This window comes from Microchirus variegatus (assembly GCF_963457635.1).
Source record: "Microchirus variegatus genome assembly, chromosome: 2".
In the NCBI taxonomy this organism is placed as follows: Eukaryota; Metazoa; Chordata; class Actinopteri; order Pleuronectiformes; family Soleidae; genus Microchirus; species Microchirus variegatus.
In genome coordinates, this window is record NC_139803.1 from 19,048,965 (window position 1) to 19,068,351 (window position 19,387).

The 19,387-nt window shown below is 40.5% G+C and overlaps 1 protein-coding gene across 1 annotated transcript in view; it reads left to right on the forward strand.

Moving 5' to 3' along the window:
* Positions 1 to 10,396: 10,396 nt before the first annotated feature.
* arhgef4 (Rho guanine nucleotide exchange factor (GEF) 4) overlaps positions 10,397 to 19,387 on the forward strand; it is a gene marked incomplete at its 5' end in the record, with an annotated part of 137,896 nt that continues 128,905 nt past the window's right edge. Inside the window, one exon of the mRNA XM_083910866.1 lies at positions 10,397 to 10,649. Within this exon, the coding sequence (XP_083766992.1) occupies positions 10,397 to 10,649 (253 nt within the window). The remainder of the gene's footprint in view (positions 10,650 to 19,387) is intronic.

Genomic DNA, 19,387 nt, shown 5'->3' on the forward strand with positions numbered 1-19,387 from the left:
ACCTGTTCCTAACGGGCCATTCACTACCCATCCAAGCAATGTTCTCATAGCATATGGGCCGTCTCCCACACTGTTCACAATTTGCCACGGCTCTATGGCTTTAGGTGCATTTTTGCCAATCAGCAAATCAATGCCTGCATCAATGGTGGAAATTTGGACATCTCTAAGGTAAGGCCACTTTGACAGAGTTCTCTGGTTGGGTATGTTACTCTTTGACACAGGAATCTTTGCTTGTGTGTATGTCTCTGGCAGCGGTATGAACACATTGGTGTGAAGTCCACTTACTTCAAGTCCAGTGATGACATTGGTAGACACAGTTCTCTCCTGGCCTATTGTGCGCAACAAGATGTTGGTTCTTTTCCCTTGTACATTTAGTTGGTGCATTCATTTATCTGTACAAAATGGGGCAGAACTGCCAGGGTCAAGAAATGCATAAGTCTGTATTGCTGTGTTGCCTTTGTTTACTTTTACCTTCACAGGCACAATGGACATTAGACACTGTTCTTCACCGGCCCCAGTATGGCTGCACTCTTTAAGAGAGACCTGTCCTGTGTTCACCTTTCTTGGTTCTTCATTGGCCACTCCTCTAGTTGTTTCTGTTCCTTTGTTCTTGCAAATAGTGCATTAGTGATGCTGGGTGCACTCCTTGCTCATATGGCCTGTTACAAGACACGCAAAGCAAATTCCGCTTTCTTTCAAAAATGAGATTTTGTCAGTGTGACGTTTCCTTTTGAACCACAAACATCTTCCCAGTAGATGTTTTCCTGAGCAAAACAGACAGAATGGCTTCTGTTGGACTGTTAAAGCACTATTCCTCTGTTTGAGAGAAGTAGGACTGACCTGATCAACGATTGTTGCGTTGGTTGTGAAGCTTTTGTCAGTGAATTTGGTTTTCACAGATATTGATTGTGTGGGCCTTGGTCTTGGTGAAGGATCTCGTATATCCCCAAAGACAGGATCCATCAAGATTTTGACTTGCCTTTCAATGAATTCAACTAAGGCTCTGAATGTGACTCTGCGCTTGGTTGTTTCTTGAAATTGGCACACTTCAACTCGCCATCTCTCCCTTAATCTGTAAGGCAATTTGCTGACCAATAGTTTCAGATTGGCATTGCCATCTATGGCATTCAAACAACCTCTGAGATACAGAGCATAGGACTTCAGAGTTTGGGAATCTTCAGCTCTAATGGGGTTCCATGACAATCCTTTATTAATATATGCACTGGATATCTGATACTCATTTCCAAAGTGCTCTTGGAGCAATTCTTTGGCCTTTGCAAAGCCTCTGGCTGGATCTAAGAAGAGACAAGTTTTAACCAGCTCTCTAGACTGACCAGACTTTATTGCTCTAGATAGTACAGTTTATCCTTTGCAAGCTCAATTTTGCGCTCAATAATATGCTCAAATGAAGTGATAAAAGATCTGTACTCAATTGGACCATTATTATATACCTTCATCTCCTTTCGTGGCATAAATGATTTGTCCTGTTGCTTTATCAATGAAACTGTGATGTCATTTTGCCTCTGTAGAATGTTGTAGAGCTGAGCAGTATCCTGTGGGATACCAATGGGAGGTTCACGAGGAGCCACAGGTGTGTCACTTGCCGGCTGTTGAGCGAGGCCGTGTTTGGTAAGAGGTCACACGGGGTTGTGGGGGCTCATTCCTCTGTGAATGAGAGGGGCGCAGCTGCGTTGGTTGGGCAGGGTACATGTACAGAGACTGATCTGGCCAGAGGGACTGTCGCACCGATGGAAGAAAGTAGGGCTCTTTTTGGGCATGAAGTTGCATTGGTTGAGGTGGGAGGGCATGAGTTTTAAGTCTGACATATGCATCTTGAATTCCTTTTGTATGAACATTTTCTATCTTTGGTTCACTCTCCTTTCCTATGAGTTCCTTTGTCTTTTGTAATTTGAGTGTTTTATCTAAATGCTCATTCATTCCATCTCCCACTGAGACATTGCTTTCACTTTTACTTAATATATTAAGTTTGTCAGTAGCAGCATCCAATTCAGTTCTGAGGGCTAACATTTCCTTTTGCTTCCTCAAAGTTTCCTGTCTTTTAGTCAATTCGGCCTCCTCATCCTCTATGCAATGTTTTTCTTTAAGACCCGTTAATTGAATTTCTAGCGCAGCCTTTTCTGCTGCCGCACGTCCTAACGCGGAGGAGGCTACGGAGATCTTTGAACTCGCATCTTCTGCTTTCTTGCCGAGAGTTGCAGAAACACTGTCATCTGGGCCTATTTCACTTTCTTCTTCTTTCTTTCCGTGTGCATAAAGCCATTCTTCCACGTCCTCAACGAATATCCTATTAGTTTCTCTCTTCGGTTTATACCACACGTCACTATCCAATTCGCGATCCTTCTCATTTAATACGTTCTGATACTCCTTATGTCTAGCTTCAAAATCATACATCAACTCTTCATATTTATCCAATTGTTCCATGACTTCATTAACTCGTGTTTCTTCTTTCAGCATCATGTCTTTCATAAAGTTCATTTTGCGTGTAAGCAGTCCAAGCTTTATCTTTCGTGCATTACGCAAATCGCTCTCAGTTTTGTGAACGTTCTCCATATTGGGAGGGGTTTCCTCTTGATTATCCATTGTGTCCAAAAAATATTCACCAAATCTAAGTATCCTTTCCAAAACATATTATTTCACGTCTTCAAAAACTAGACTTTTCATTATCACTTTAAATCCCAAAAGGTGCGCGCATTAACAAGCAACGCTTCTCAGATGTTCTGTTGATTCAAAAACAGTCCAAAATTCAAATGAGATTTATATCTAACGAAATCATCCAATATTGGGTTCCTTAATCCTTAATTTCTTGTGATTTAGTAACTTAAAGTAGCAGCGGCCTACCACTTCTTCGGCGTCTTTTGCATGCGGCGTCGGTTTTCCTTTGTTCCTTTGCAGCCTGTTCCTTGCGCAGCTTCGGAACTCCAATTCAAGTAATCTACAAGGTTTTTCAAGATCCAGAAGCGAGCTTTTTGACTAATGTAGTGACTATTTTGTCCTGAGTTTCTTTCTTTGTCAATGGTGTTTGACTGGGGGAATCGTTGAAAGCTTGTGTTTGTGCCAGAAAATCAAAAAAGGTATCCAAAGGAGTAGTTGAAAAATAGATGGTCTTTTATTGTAACCAAAATTATTAGTACAGAGTTTAACTGATAAATAAAATGTATAAGGCAGACTGGGTATTTGTTAAATCCTATAGAGCACAAAAAGGGCGATCCAGCAGGAAGCAGCAAGGTCAAAAAGCTGTGTGCTCCCAGTCAGCCACACCTCCACCACGTCACTTTCCTATATATTGGCCTTTTTTTTCCTGTAGAGGGCACAGATTCTCCAAAATCGCACATAGAGCATACATTATTATAATTAATTCATTATTGAAACGAAAAAGGTTAAAAATGGCTCCTACAGTATGCGAAGTGCTCTATTCTTTTGCTGCACAGTGCAGCATAGTTCTACACAAACTTCCAGCATCAGAGGATTTACTGTCGAGTTAAACATGTTATATATGATGGCAATGTACTGGCTAGAGTCGTCAAATGGTTGCTTTTCCAAATGCTAACTGCTGTTAGCATCTGGAGCCTCAGTGATGCTGACGAGACAGAAACTCAAAACTGACCAAAGCATATCACAGACATGTTCATTAGGACATCAGGGAGCTAGGTTAACTTGGAGAAATAGGGTATACAATGTCTCCTTTAATGTTCACCTCTAGCTTACACTAAACTGCTAGAAACAAAGAAAGAAAGAAAGAAAGAAAGAAACAAAAAAACAGTTTATCTGAAGTGAGTGGTGATTGTGTGTGCTAGTGTGTGTCTGTCTGTGTCCCTCATTGTTGGGACAGTGAACAAGTCACTCTTTCTTTGTGTAGGGGATGGAGTGAAATAGCAGTGCCAACTCTTTCTCCTTCGCTGCCTCCATCTAATCATTGCCATTTCTCCAATCCAGCATTCCTTGTAATATACAAGAAGAACAGGTTAACTACAGGACTACTACTATTGTGGCTTGTATACCACGATACAAAATAGAATGTATAGTGCCCATAAAATAGGCTAATGTAATGTTAAGCACTGACTTTGCCATATATTGGCACTTGGAATCAGCCGGAGACATTGAACCGTACCCTCAACGTAAACTTCGCTGCTAGCAGGGACATAAGGAAAATCCTATTTTATCAACTTCACAAAAGGCTCAGCTAATACCCCATTCTCAATGGTTCAGAGGCCCATTTTCTCCTGGATTTTTCTTTTCACCATTGGGGAAGTGTTTAAAAAGCCCATATTATACCCTATTACCCCAAGTTAAACTAGGTCCTGATGCCCTAATGAACATGTCTGTGTCATGCTTTAGTCAAAATATCATAAGGATGAAGCACAATAGCAGTTCAATAACTCTGCCAAAACAGCCCTTTTCAGAATGCCTGGTTTTGTGCCTGGTCATTTACATGTGAATGAGACCCAGGTAAACACACATCCACTGCTTCCAGGGGAGTGTCGATGCCGGGATGCTCATGTTACCATGACAACAGTTGAACGCGAACCGTGGGAGGGAAATGGCTGGTGGAGGAAGACGACGTCCGTCACATTGAAGCCTAAATGTTTGCAGTTAACTGATATGTTCCTACCTTTGTTACCTTTCTGCAGTGCTTTCAAACGCGTGCTCTTCATATTATTGATCCACACATGTCACTCGCTAACTGCAGCGGCACGTAACTGGTGCGTTCAAGGTGTTTTTCTAGCATAGGAATTTACATACACGATCAACAACAAAGGGCTTGTGAAGCTAACCACATTTAGCCTTAGCTGGCGTTAAACGAACAATGACAAAGTAAACATACCTTTTTAGAAGTTATTACTGTTTGTTAGGCCGGAGGCCATGTCTCTGCTCGTGCTAGCAGCGAAGCATACAAACATGATACTTGATAAGCATATGAACCTAAAGCCAATTTCCCCGAGCACAAACACACCTAAGTACATTTCACGAGTCAGCCTACTGCACTGACACGGTGAAGACTTTCATTGCTTGCGTTAGGGGAACAATGACAAACTAAGCATGTTTTTCTAAAGAATACTTACAGTTAGTTCCACTGTAGTCTCCCCACGGACAGTTGATCCTGCTCCACGTCTTCTGCTCAGTCCAGAATTGTACTGACCGAGTGACAAACACACGTTTGCCTATACTTACACTAAGTGGAACCACTAAAACATGACTGAGTCTTGTTTTTTCACATTTTGGGGACTGGTATGGCTCCCTGAGTCCCAAATATAAGTACTAAAATGATTAAAAAGTTGATTTAGCACAATATGGGCCCTTTAAGGCTGTTAACATTAGTGTAGTGCCTTTTTTTTTTTTATAAAGACTTGGGACAGCCCTCAGCATCATTTATTTCATCAATAATATTATCTAAATAATTGATTTAATTTAATTTAAAACACAACCGTGATATTATCACTGACGGTGTTTTTTTCCCTCCCTCGTCTCTTTTGTTTTTGGCACATTTGACACTTCACAATCCATGCACGTGTGATGCAGGGGTAAAAAACAAAAACAAAACATACGACAACCTAGTTTCAAATAGTTAATTTCTGTATGAAATAGGATTGAGTGAAAACTGAAGGTTGTAAACTGCTCATTCTTCTGCACCAAAGTCCACAGAGAAAATTTTAGCACACAAACTACTGGTCTTTAGCTGCCTCAAGTTTTTGCCACTGAGGTAAATTTGAAAGAGGAATTTCAAACACCAAAGACAAAATAACTTGTTGACTTCATAGGTAGTGACCAGTTATTAGAAAATGTGCAGGGTGCACAGCAAAGTCAGTGCTGACTTGATACAGACACATCTCCAGAAACTGGAACTATTACTTTAATGAAAGTGTCAAGTACATGATGCTTAAGTTGTTTCACTGTCCTTTCACATTTCATGTCATATAAACATTTCAGTTGAGTTGTTGACTGTATACCCTGTTATGTATTCAAAGTTACAATCGTAGCTACAGCTGTGCACTGCATAACTGTGGATGTAACAGGAGTAGAAAATGTAACTAACCAGTTAACTATCCACTCAAAAGGTCACACAAAACGATGGTCGACCTGCCAGCCAGTCCAGAACAAGAAAGCATTTGGACGTAGAGGGCGAAGGGAAATCCTCACTGGTTCTTGGTGGGCTAAGGACTGGCCACTGGGTGGATGTCGGTCCTCATAAAAGTGGTCATCAGCGAAACTGTTCAGATGACCTTTGGATTGAAAAACAAAAGAAGTATAAATGCAAATTGGCACGAGCCAGCAGAGGAAGCCTGGGACAGCTCAACACTCTGACATCAGAAAACATGGACAAAGTAAGATGTGGTCACACTGTTGTAAGATGAAATGGGATCCACAAAAACAGAACCCCCCCCCCCCCCCCCCATCTGTTCTCACCTTACTTTCTGTTTCATGCATGGCCTAATCAATGTCCACTTCGCTCGCTTTTTAATGCAAGTCAGTTCCTGTTGTACTTCTTTCTCTTCATATCCTCTCATTTATTAATCTCAAATTATTAATATTCTCATACTTGTTCATCATCAGCAGACACTCAAATAGTGATATAGTGATATATCAGTGACTGAAACTGCTTCCTTTGCCACAGACTGATAATGGAGTCACCTCAGGACTCATCAAGGCTTTCAGAGGAATGCCACTCAAGGCCCACTGCTTCTCACAGAGCACTCCCATTGGACTTGACTGCCCGGGCTGGAGGAGACACATCTCCTACACCTGTAAGTGGCCACTTCTTTCACAAGTTTTGACACTGTATTCCTCCTTCTTTCTTCTCCACATTCACCTAGGGTTTTCTGAACACGTCACGTTAACTTCGGATTTAAACCAAAAAACTACGGTAAATGTGAGCAAAGGATTTCAAGCTGTAACAAAGTAACACTTTTGAACTTACTGATAGAGAGAGCAGTGGAAATCATCAGTGGGTGAATTGTATTATATTTGGTGAGGATTTTGTTAAGTGGCTAAAATCAATTTTTTCTTTTTTTTTGTAATTTTTATTTTCGTTGACTTTTCGTCACAGATTCACAACCATTATGCAGAGTAATACAATACAAACATGTCTGAGTCAACATTTTAAGAAAGATAAACAAAACCTGAACTTGAATAACAAAAAAAACGAACAAAACATTACAACAAAAACACAGAACAAACAAAATATATCCATAAATATCATAGATAATTAATAAGATGCACATTCTTGACATTCATTCAAATTCATCACAAAGCAATGTTACGACAAGGACTTACACATCTAAAAAGGTACATGGGGGAGCTCACCAATATTAAACATCATGATCATCAATTTCCAGTCATTTCCATATAAGGGGACCACTTTCACAAATAAATATAAATGAGTCGTTCAAAAGAAGCTAGCTTGGATAACTCAGCTCTCCATTCCTTGAAACTAATCTTCTCTTTTGACTTCCAGTGTCTTAAAATTACCTATTGCAAGGATTAGTTTCACCCATGAGCATGTTGGGATACGCCAACCCTCCTCTGCAAAATATCCAGCATAATGTTCTCTCTAAGCTTTACCTTCAGTGCTGTATTGATACATTGGATAACAGCCACCCCGAGGCTATGTTCACCATATCACTTTCATAAAGCATTTGCATCCGTGTGCCCCTTTCCTTCTCACCTCTCCAGTACTTATCACTCTCCCTAAGCCCCAGCCTAGACATTTTTGCTGGAGTCCAGTAATTCCTATTCAATATTCTGAATGATATAAGTCGTGACTGCATCTCGGGCTATAGTGTACCAGGACCTGATTGTGATTTCATCCCAGACCTCCCTGTCAATACGTGCTCCAAGATCCTTTTCCCATGTCAGTTTAATACTTTCATAGTTTGTGGGTTGGTATATTCTAAATATATCATCAAATCTAGATGCCCTTCCTTTAAAGGTGAAGTAAGTAGTTTATAGTGCCATCTAGAGGAGAGGCTGAAATTTACAACAAAGAACTGCTCCTCTGCTCACCCCCTCCCTTCCCTGACCGCTATGGTATCCTCAGCTGGTCAAATGTCGTCCTCGTTGTCTTTCTCCGTGTCAGCAGATGAGGTTCGTGAGGCGAGGGAGAGGGCGAGCTACCGCGGCCGTAGCAGACTAAGCGGAGAGAGTGGAGGCGGGACTTCCGCTACAAGTAAAGAGATGCTTGTTTTGTTCTCTCGCGTTTGTCCTTACAGGCTCCATTAGAAACATGGTGTCTCGCTGCTAACAGTGGCTATGCAACCACGGCCCGCGACCATGTTATTTTACATGACTTTTTGAAACACTACGAAAATGAAACAAAAACTATTATACAGCGACTAGACAATGCAGGAGCACATAATATGTATAAAAAAGTTGATTTTGGGTTATATAAACCCATAAATACTACACATTGTCCCTTTAAGCCTGATCGCCATATTTCAAAATCAGTTTTTTCTTGTACCTCATACAAACACACTGCAATTAACCCAGATTGCCCCTTTACTATTTGTGTTTTCATAATGCATTTTGCTATATTTAATTGTGTAATGATGGAGATCTTCTCTGCTATGTGTAACTGGCATGAAACACAGACATACCGGTTTTCCTTTGTGTTGAATTTGTTCCAGTTATGATGAAAACTGAGTCACAGTTTTATGTTTTGCTCTAACAGTAAAGGACACAGTTCACATCATGGATATGCAGGTTTTGTGCGACTTGGATTACTGTTTATCACACAAGACAAACATCTTTAACAAGTCCATAATTTACTTTACTACACATGAGGCTGTTAATCACACTGAACCACTGCAGTTCCTAATTGAACCTGCAGGCTGCAGTAATTTCCCACTTAAACTCAGAGCTCAGTCCCACAGAGTTAAACAAATAACATCAGATTCTACAGACAATGGAGGTTTGGCATTAATTGGACACAGTGTTTAGACTCAGTAACATATAATGACAAAGCGAAGTATTAAAGACCCTTATTTTAAGTATGTGTTTGTCCCTTGGCAGCAGCTACAGCTTTGAGTCTCATCCATTAAGTTGCTACAGATTTTGGAGTTTATCTGCAGACATTTTCAGTTTTTCAGCTTCAGAGGGTTTTCGTGGCTTTGTTACTTTACTTTAAACAAACTTGTGATAATGGTAAAAATTAAATTCTTAACATGGCACCGATAGCACTTAATCTAATATTTTGGTAACAACAAGTAACAAATATAGATTTACAATTGTAAATAACATAATTTTAAGTCATGACGTCCTGGAATTCCAGGCTCTCCCTCGTGGTATTTGTATTTCACTCACTCATCACTCAATCATCTTCCACCACGTTATCCTCTACATGAGGGTCTCGGGGGTGCTAGTGCCAATTCAAGCCTGACGTACGGTGAAAGGTGGGGTACACCCTTTCACATATGTTTAAGTTGTTCATGTAAAATATTCATGAGTTTCATAATTGATGATTAGTGTGAGTGCTTTTTACTGTGATCTGCTTCATCTGTATTTGGTGTTTCCTAATGTTTTCCATTAAGGTGTTGGTGCTTGATACTCAGACCTGAGAAGTGATTTGTAATTTTGAGCAGTAGCAAATGTTGCCTTTGCTGACCTCGACTGCCTAAAATTACTAGTTACAGCTCATTAAAGCTCATTTGTCAACCTATAACAATGCCAGATTTCTGTGTTGTGGTTCAGGAGATTAAGTTGTCCAGAAAAATGCTCTGTTCACTGTGGATGACATGAAAACAAACACATGATAGAGTGCTTGTGTGTGGTGTTCTTTGTGTTAAATAGATGCTGCACATTAGTTGGCTTTCCATACGGTGGTGAGGCAAATGACATTGTTGAGCAGCAGAAATCCCCCTACAGGACCCCCACTGATGTCAGCATAAAGAGAGAGGTTGAGAGAGAGAGAAAGAGAGAGAGAGAGAGAGAGGTTGACAGTGTGTGAGGAAATGTGAGGAAATGAAACAGCGTGCAAATGGGTAGAGATCCAGAGAAACAGAAGCAGGGAGGGAGAAGGCAGGATCTGAATGAGAGACCATCCAGAACAAAGAGGTAACGGGATGAGTGCGTGTGAGAGAAAAAGAGAGATACAGAGAGTGAGAGATAGAGGTACTGTTCCAGCACTCTTCTTCTGTGCATGGGAGGAGGAAGCAGCAAGTTGACAGCTGAAGCTTACCTCAGCAAATAGTGCAGCAGATATCAGCCTGGAGACCACCTCCTCCTCCTCCTACTCCTATTACTCCTCCCTTTACTCCTTCTCTGCATTCTTTCCCTGCCTTAGGAATAAATCACCTGCTCAGGGTCTTTGCTTCCTCTTCATTCCCACTTACTTCTTCAGTCTCCACTTCCTTTCCCCCCATTCTCGTGGTGCATCCAGATTGGGATGCGGACACAGCAGGGCTTGGAGGGGGGCGTGCCCCTGCCCACGGGCAGCTGTGGCAGTAGCGGCAGCTCAGGTTTGTCGCCAGGCTCGGACTCTGACGGAGGAAGCCCCACAGGCGGAGGAGTTGACAGCATGGTGGATGGAAGTCTTGGGGTGGGTGGATGTAGAGGTGGAGGAGGAGGTAGTTTAAGCGGCACTCTGAGGGGGGTCCTGTCTCACTATTGGAGCTTAGAGAGTCTGCATTCTACCACAGGTAAGTGCCACAACACACACACACACACACACACACACACACACACACACACACACACACACACACACACACACACACACACACAACAGACGCAGACACATACATGATGCGGTTGTGAGACAAATCTGCCTCTAAATCTCTACATTTCCATTTTGTCATGCATATGGATGCTGTGAGTTCAGTGAATGTGAGCAAATGTGCAGACTGACAGTGCCTGATGTTACTGTGTGTTATCCAGGGTTGGATTGGATTTGCAGTGTGTGCCTGTTTGTATGCGTGCAAACAGTGTCAGCTGACACTGTCAGCGGGTGATGTGTTTGGGTGTGATGGCTGCCAGTCGTACATAAATCACCTTCAATCTTTCACTGCAAGATTTCTTATGGTGTGTTGTGTATTTGCTTGGTTTCCAAGATTGTACTCATGGTGGTTCTCAGGTATCAGGAATCTGACACAGCCTGGGCTACATTTTTTAGAAGTGAGTGCAGAGAGCATTTTTTGTGCTTGTTTGTTTTTAATTTTGGCTGGTTGTTTGAACATAAGTGTACAGAGATAGGAGAGAGAAGGGAGGAAATGAATGCCACACAGGTTGAGTGGCAGTCTAAGCAAATACTGTATGGAACACCCATCTCTTTTCACTGTCTCACATTGAGGAGTATAACATTTTTGGATTTATTTATCATTATAGTAAGGATAAGTGAATAAAATACTCAAAATGTAGATAGATATAAATTATGAATTTAAAACACTTAATGAAATTATTAATGGCATATTTTACTTTTGTGACTTAAAATAATTGAGCGATTGATGACATTTTAATTACACAGTCCTCAGAAAGATTACATTTCTCTAATAAATTCCAGAGAGGCTGTCTGGGAGATCAGTTTTGCAGAAAAGCTATTTATACTTTAAAAAATGAAATCCAGCTTCCAAATAAAATCATCACTCTGCTGTCATTGGTCAGTTCGTGCAGTGCTGCCTTTTTGATCAGCCATGTTTTCTCAGCTGAAAAAGAAAAGTCCACTCCCTGCTCTTTACAACCGTTTCCAGGTAGCAATATGAAAATATGAAATAAACATAAAACCGAAACATTGTTTAACTGTGGTTTTATGGCTGTATTTTATTAAAGGAGATTTATGTAATATATGTACAGTAGTACCATCAGTGATAAAAAAAAAAAAATTGAATTGAACCTGAACCTGAGCTGAACCTGATTCAAACCTGACACACATCCTGTCCAAGCCCGACACAGTCAAAGTAAACCGAAGCATACTCTGAATGTCACAATGGTTGTAGCCTATGTATGGTTATGGCAAAAAAAAGGCACTGAACATGTAACCAGGGTACGATACCAGACAAAGTATCACTGTTCCGGTAGTATCACGATACCGCTGTCTTTTTTTTATTATTATTATTTTTATGAACTGCAATGTATTTGTACGTTATAAATACTTATTAATTACATATAATGTTGTTTGGTGCATGATAGACTAAATAATACTGATGAAGTAAGAATTAGACTGAATGGTTTTAGTTCATAACTGGGTACAAGAACAAAAGCATAGAAGCAATTCAAAAAAATCAAATAAATGAAGTTAGAATGTTGAATGGTTGAAATTAAATAATCTTTCAGTTCCCTTTATACATTAATGTATGTTTAACTAATATAAATAATCAACTTAGGATAACAAATCCACTGTCTTTAAAAAAAAAAAAAAAAATCTATTTGACAATAATGCTTCTTCTCCAACATAATGAACCGTAGAGGACAAAACACAATAAAAAGGAACCGATTCCCTGTGAAAACCAAATGTTTTATGCATTTTCTATGTGCTTTATGCTTTGACATCCTTTAACTTTTCATTCCTCAGCCTGTACACGGAGCCTATAGCCTAATATTAGCCAATGAGAAAATAAACAGGGCATACTAACCTGGGGCCTGTTGTACAAAAGTAGGATTCAGATATCCAGGATAAATAAGTTGCAGTTGGTTGCACAAAGACAAAGCCAGGATGAGCAGAAAACGGATTCATCAAGCCAGGTGAAACAAATCCTGGATAAGTGCACGCACACGGCTTCCTCAAATAGACCTTGCTGTCGATCGCAGATTCTCAGATTCCCCATGACAACTGCGGCGTTCTTTTCCTCCATAAGTAGTGTGGAAATAAATGTTAATTCCTCTGATAATGAGTTGAAATTGTGAGTGAAAATGTGTAAATGTTACTTCCTTTAGATTGTAAAATGCACTTTATGTTTGTGTGTGCGCGAGTGTGTGTGCGTAGATTAAACATGACTGGGCCAAAGCGGACATGGCAGTAAGTCAAAATTAAATACAAGAACATCCTGCAGAATGATGATTTTTTTCTTTCTTTTTTTCTTTTACTTGATGTGGACAGCACAACTACATTGGACAAAGCAGATGCAGATTTGTCCTGCATTCATTTCAATGTGCAGACATGTGGGGGGTATTATATACAGACCTTTGAATGTGTGCTTTCTGTCTGTAGAGACAGAGTTCAGTTTTGAAATGAGCTGATTTACTTGCTTTGATTTATCCTTATTCAATAAAGCATGTGTTAGCATCATGTTACTCTTCGATGTATTTTTATTGTGTGTATAAATATACAATTATTATTAATCATTTTTAATGAATTAATTATTATAATCAATGGTCACAAATGTTTAGATAATGACAGTGGGTATAGTGGAATGTGAAAACATTGTGTAGTGGGCAGTGGAATAACTATTGGTTTCCATTTGTGGTGACTTGCGGCTGAGATGAGGGATTTAGAGAGATTTAATAAATCCTGGAACTTAGCCTGCGCCAGACCAGTCCATGGTAACGTATCTCATAACATATCCTGCTTTCCCCTAACCTGCTTTTTAACAACCGGATAACAGATAAATTAAGCCAGGATAAGCAACATAGCACACATAAACCTGTGTGAAGACACTGCAGGTGTTTTATGAGGCTGGAGGTGTTCCATCCTTTGGCTCCTATGCTTGGTGGCAGCGCATGCACAGTGGACGGCCATCGTCTATTGCTTTACCGTCTGTGCCTTGTTAAAAGCTTAAATAGTTTCAACTGTAAACTTTTGGAGTTTGAGCAAAGTTAGCGGTGCCACTGACTCACCGCTCAGGCCCGGTGCTTCTGCCATGGTGAATGTGTTGTCTCAAGTCTATGACTGTAAATCGTGCGCTCGTCTGGGTGAGACAGAACTTTAGCTTGTTGTTTGTTCTATTGAAGCGGCACTGTCTTCATGCAGTTCGTTCTTGCCGGCAGAAACATGATAACAGACGGGCGGACCCAGCTTGCGGAAACAGCCTATCATATCCCCGGACGTCACCAGTAACAGGCAAACAGCCAATCATTCAGCAGCTGTGTAGTTCGCTTGCAGTAGTTGCAACGTGGGTTTGTTTACAAGGGAGTAGCATGCAGTGAGAAGTCGGGAGGCCGGGAGGAGAGTAGACGCGGCCACTATGTAGCGGAAACTGGCACCGGTATATTATGTAGAATTTCTAGTATCGTAGGAACCGTTCCAAATTGGCACCACAGTGTACCGTGGGTATCGTGCAACTCTAATGTACATTTTTTAGATTAACACACAGGCATACACACACTACTCTTTTTGCTTTAATCTCTTGTGTTATTATCATGCCCCTCTGTTGCATCTAGCTTGCTTGCACTCACTGGCCTGACTTGTCATCCATTTTTTTCTGTTGTCATCACGTGACTGCTCTTACTGCAGCAGTGTGATGAAGGGACGAGCACTGAGGAAGCGACATAGTCCATTAGATCAAGACTTTGCTGTGAAATGCTGTGTGACATGGCAGCAGAGCAGAGACATTGAGACATATAAGCTAAAGGCATTTAGGCAACATAGCTGCCTCTTTGAAATTGCAACACATCAGCTTCATACTTAGTCCCAGTTAATGTTGATGCAGCGGCTTTGTCTGTCAGACTGTGAGTGTTTTTATGTGGGTGTACTTTTTTTTTTTACATTTTTGCTGGTCCTCACAAATTAGCAGGGCTTTTCGAGGGTAAGACTTTGTTTTCAGGTTAGAATTAGGTTTAGGTTAAGTTAAGTAATTTTGGGTTAGGCATTAAGTTGTGATGGTTAAGGTGAAGGTTAGGGTAAGGGGCTAGAGAGTGCATTATGTCTGTGAGTGTCCTCACTGAGAATGCTATTCAATAATGTTTGTAGATGTGTATTATTGTGCACATAATATGTGAGGGCCAAACCTATAGACCATCAGAAGTGAGGACATTTTGTCAGGTTCTCACAATTTTAAAGGGGTTTTTGAGGGTTAAGACTTGATTTTAGTGTTAGGGTAAGAATTTGGTTTGGGTTAAGGTTAGGTTAATGGTTAGAGTTAGGCATTTAATTGTGGTGGATAGAGTTAGGGTGAGGGGCTAGGGAATGCATTGTATCTATGAGTGTGAGTCACAATGCTTGTGTGTGTTAAGCTGAAACTTGTAAAGATGAAAGTGTGTAGATGTAGAGAGGAGGGGAGGAAGAGTGAAGATGAACAACAGAGTTGGAGGATGATTAAATATAGCTCTGCTTATTCCCATTGGAACATTAGCAAGTGTTCGTTTGGTCAGAAACAGATGAGCGACCACTAGTGCTGGCACACCATTGGATTTACATACAGTTCAATCACCTATAGAGCACAGAACATTTCCACACACATCCTACATAGGGGTTAATGCCGGTATAAGGAGCCATGTGTGTGCATTCCGCTAGTGGTCTCCACTAGCGGAATGCACACACAGAGTCAGAAACAGGAAGGAGTGGAAGCAACTGACACAGGAAGCTAACATGGTCCCCGACCCTCAAGCATGAGGATGGGACTAGACAAGACATGAAAATTACCTGTGTGTGCACAGGACATCTAATGAAGTGTATGTTTTATATATGTGGCCCGCCACAGCCAAAGAGGGCGCAAGTCTGCCCAGCGCAAAAAAGTTGCGAAGTGACGGATTCACGTTTTTTTCAAAATTGTTCAACTTGAATTTTGTAAGAAGCCACTACAAGCTTCAAATCACAGTGGGTGGGTCTTAAAACCGTAAACTTTGTAGTTGAATGAAGGTTGTTTGATCGCTGTGAATGATTCCTAGTTTGGGTGTGGTGATCTCACATTCCAGAGCTTTTGTTATTTTTTGGCCAATCAGCTGTCGGTCACGGAGAATACACATGGCTAATTAAATTGCACGCACACAGAGAGAGAGAAAGAGAGAGAATATAGAACTTTCTTGCAGTTATTGAGCTTGTGCAGTGTGAAATCAAAGCATGATTGTCATCAAAGCAGTCGTCATCAAAGCTTTGTTGACTAAAGCACTTCTTGTATAGAGACAGACACAGATCTCACTTCTGCTATGCGAGTGGACACGTTAGCATTTTAAGATAGCGATCTTACGTGTTAGCATAAACGTTAGCAGACTTCACTGTCACAAAAACAACAAACAGGTGGATTATTCAGCGGCCGAAAGAGAGCAGGACACACAGTAGATGATGACGTGACGCCAGCACCGCTCTATCTTCTTATGGGTGAGTTTTCATTAACGTGGTTAATCTACGTAGTGTTAGTGTTCAGTCACATAAAGGGACGTTTTTTCTTTTAATAATCCACAGTGCGTTTTAGAACGTTATGTGGCTGCATTGTTATTAACTTGCTAGAAACGTGCTGATGTGCTTGAATCATGTGTGAATGACACAGCTTTGTAGATGAAGTATTGACTGTGATGCTAATGATTTAGCAACAACCTGAGAGTTAGCACATCATCAGCTCATTCAGGAACAGACTGATCCATCCACACTACACCACAGAGCCACTTCAATGTATTTCATTAGTGCCTGCGGCGACAAGGCAGTTTGATTTGATATTAGAAATATGTGTCTTATCTCTGATCCTTCTCTCTTTAGTATATATAGTATATTTTGTTTTCATGAAACAGATGATGGAAATACAGCGGTATGCAAAAGTTTGCACCCCTGTAAATGTTCATGATTTTCCTTTATAAATCATTGGTTGTTTGGATAAGAAATTTCAGTTAAATATATCATATAGGAGACAAACAGTGATATTTGAGAAGTGAAATATATGATTTACAGAAAGTCTGCAATATCAGCAGATTCTGCAGAACAATGTCCAGGAATCAGTGACAAAGTTGAAGTTGTGCCAGGGCTGGACCTTTCAACAAGACAACAACCCTAAACACTGCTCAAAATCTACTAAGGCATTCATTCTACTGCACGTCTGTCCATCCAGGGAGTGGATCATTCACCTGTGGTTCTCCCTAAGGTTTCTACCCTTTTTCCCTGTTACAAGGGTTTTTTCCCTGGTAGTTTTTCCTTACCCTGGTCTAAGGACAGAGGATGTTACCAACCCTGTGAAGTCCCGTGAGACAAACTATGTTTTGTAAACTGTGGGCTATACAAATAAAGATCGACCAAAATTGTGATTGGTCGACTAAATTTTTTTTTTTTTTTTTTATGGTGAATTTCATTAGGAGGAAAGTACCACATGCTAATAGGGGTGTTTTACAGCACCCGTGCTTCACAGGTAACAGCCAGTGTCATGTTAGGCTACAGTCAGTCCTCCTGTCACATCCATGTCAAAGACATCAGCAGTGTGGCAGCATTTTTCAAAAATAGATAACATAATAAAAAAGTGGAATGCAAACTTTGCAAGCAACAGCTTTTCACAGCTCTACTACAAACACGACATATCATTTCAAAACAGTAAGCTAAGGTTGCTCCGTCCGTTTTGAGTATGAATATATCAGAATTATTAGCATATTTCAATGTTTTAGTTTAATAATCGTTGATTGGTTTTATAACTGCAGGCGCACCTGCGCGCAGCAGCAGCGTCCCCCCATCAAACCATCAAACCTGACTGAACTGGAGATGTTTTGTAAAGAAGAATGGTCAAAAATTCCTTCCGCCAGAATCCAGACTCTAATTGGAAGCTATCGGAAGCATTTAGAGGCTGTTATTTCTGCAAAAGGAGGATGCAAAACATTTTCTTTTCCTAAACTTATGCACATGCCTAATTTTGTTTAAATAATTCTTGCTCACTTTGTGTAAATCATATTAACTTTATTTCACTTCTCAAATATCACTGTTTGTCTCCTATATGATATATTTAACTGAAATGTCTTTTTCAAACAACCAATGATTTATAAAGGAAAATCATAAAAATTTAAAGGGGTGCCCAAACATTTGCATACCACTGTATGACTACACGAGTGTAAGGACAAGAAATGATAACAGAATAAGCCACCCCCCCCCCCCTTCCTATATTTAAGTTATTTCATTTCAAATCTTAAGAAGATATTATGTCCAGTTTTTTTTATGTATTGTATATGTATTGTTCTGTGTATCAGTGTAGCTCACAACAATCATATCTGTGCTCATACAGAGAGGTGTGGTTTCACTGACAGCTTAGACCAGGAGGGGGTTGTGCTATGTAAATGTGATGATTCTGTCTCTTGGCTCTCAGAATGTGTAAATCTTGAGGCTAAAATTCTCCCTAAAGCAGTTTGAGGAGTGTCTACATTCAAATGGCCATATCTTCTTCAAATAGTATCCAATTTGGACATTATTGGAAAGCTTAGAAATCACACTTTCAAAATCTATAAATAACTCTAAATGTCCCTCGGTAGACTTGTGACCAGTTTTGCCATGGCTGGCCACATATATTATGGCTGTGTTTTTTGCTGCATACTGCATATTTACATTTTGTGAGCAGCAAGTAATTTAATTTAGTCACATTAAGTATTTTAAGAACAGACATGACTATTGTGTACACTGACCTCTCTTCCAGTTGTGTCGAGACAAGATTCAGGATGTCTTCTCTAATAAATAACATCAACGGTCAGTTTTTAAGATGTTAAAATGAAGGACTGATACTTTTATACCAATGATGACTGTAATCCAAAGATGGAAACAACATTACAGCAGCATAAACCCTCAGGGGAAGAGGTCAGAGTAGATTGTTGAATAAACACAAAGCATGTGACTTTGACATCAGTGACCACTGTTCACATAGGGTCCTTCAACAACTACAACTAATTCAACATAGCTTTGACTGTTGTTGTACTCTAACAGTAGTTAACGTGTTGGCAGACAGGCAGGCAGGCAGGCAGTTGACAATAAAAACTTTATTGGCAGAGGTAATTATGAGGTTGCCAAAGTACCAACCTTATAAAAGCTTTGTTCCATCCAATATGGAACAAAGTAGTCAAAATGAAGCAGCAAAATCTAAGTATATTGTTTTCCTGTGTGACACAGGATTATCAGTGGTACTTAATTTTTTGTGGTTCATGTCACAGTTTCAACCTGAATCATAACATGTCTGTTTCATGCTGTTCACTAACTCATGTCATTTCAGACCCTGTCACTCACTCCTCCTGTCACTCCCAGTCACCTGATCTGCTCCGCCCCTGTCACACACCTGCCCCCATATATACTGGCCCATTTCCCCTTGTCCTCTTCCAGATTGTCTAGCTTCAAACCAAATATTATAATATTGTCTCTGCCTTATTATTGCCTGACCTGTGGACCTTCCCGTTTGCCTGCCCCTTATCAGATTTGTTTGCCTCGTGGACTGATTTCCTGGTTTTGATCCCTGCCTCCCGTCTCCTTGCCTGATTTGTTTGCCACGTGGACTGACTTCCTGGTTTGAACATTGTCGAATAAACTCAACCTGCTATATCTAAACTGCTCCGTCTCCAT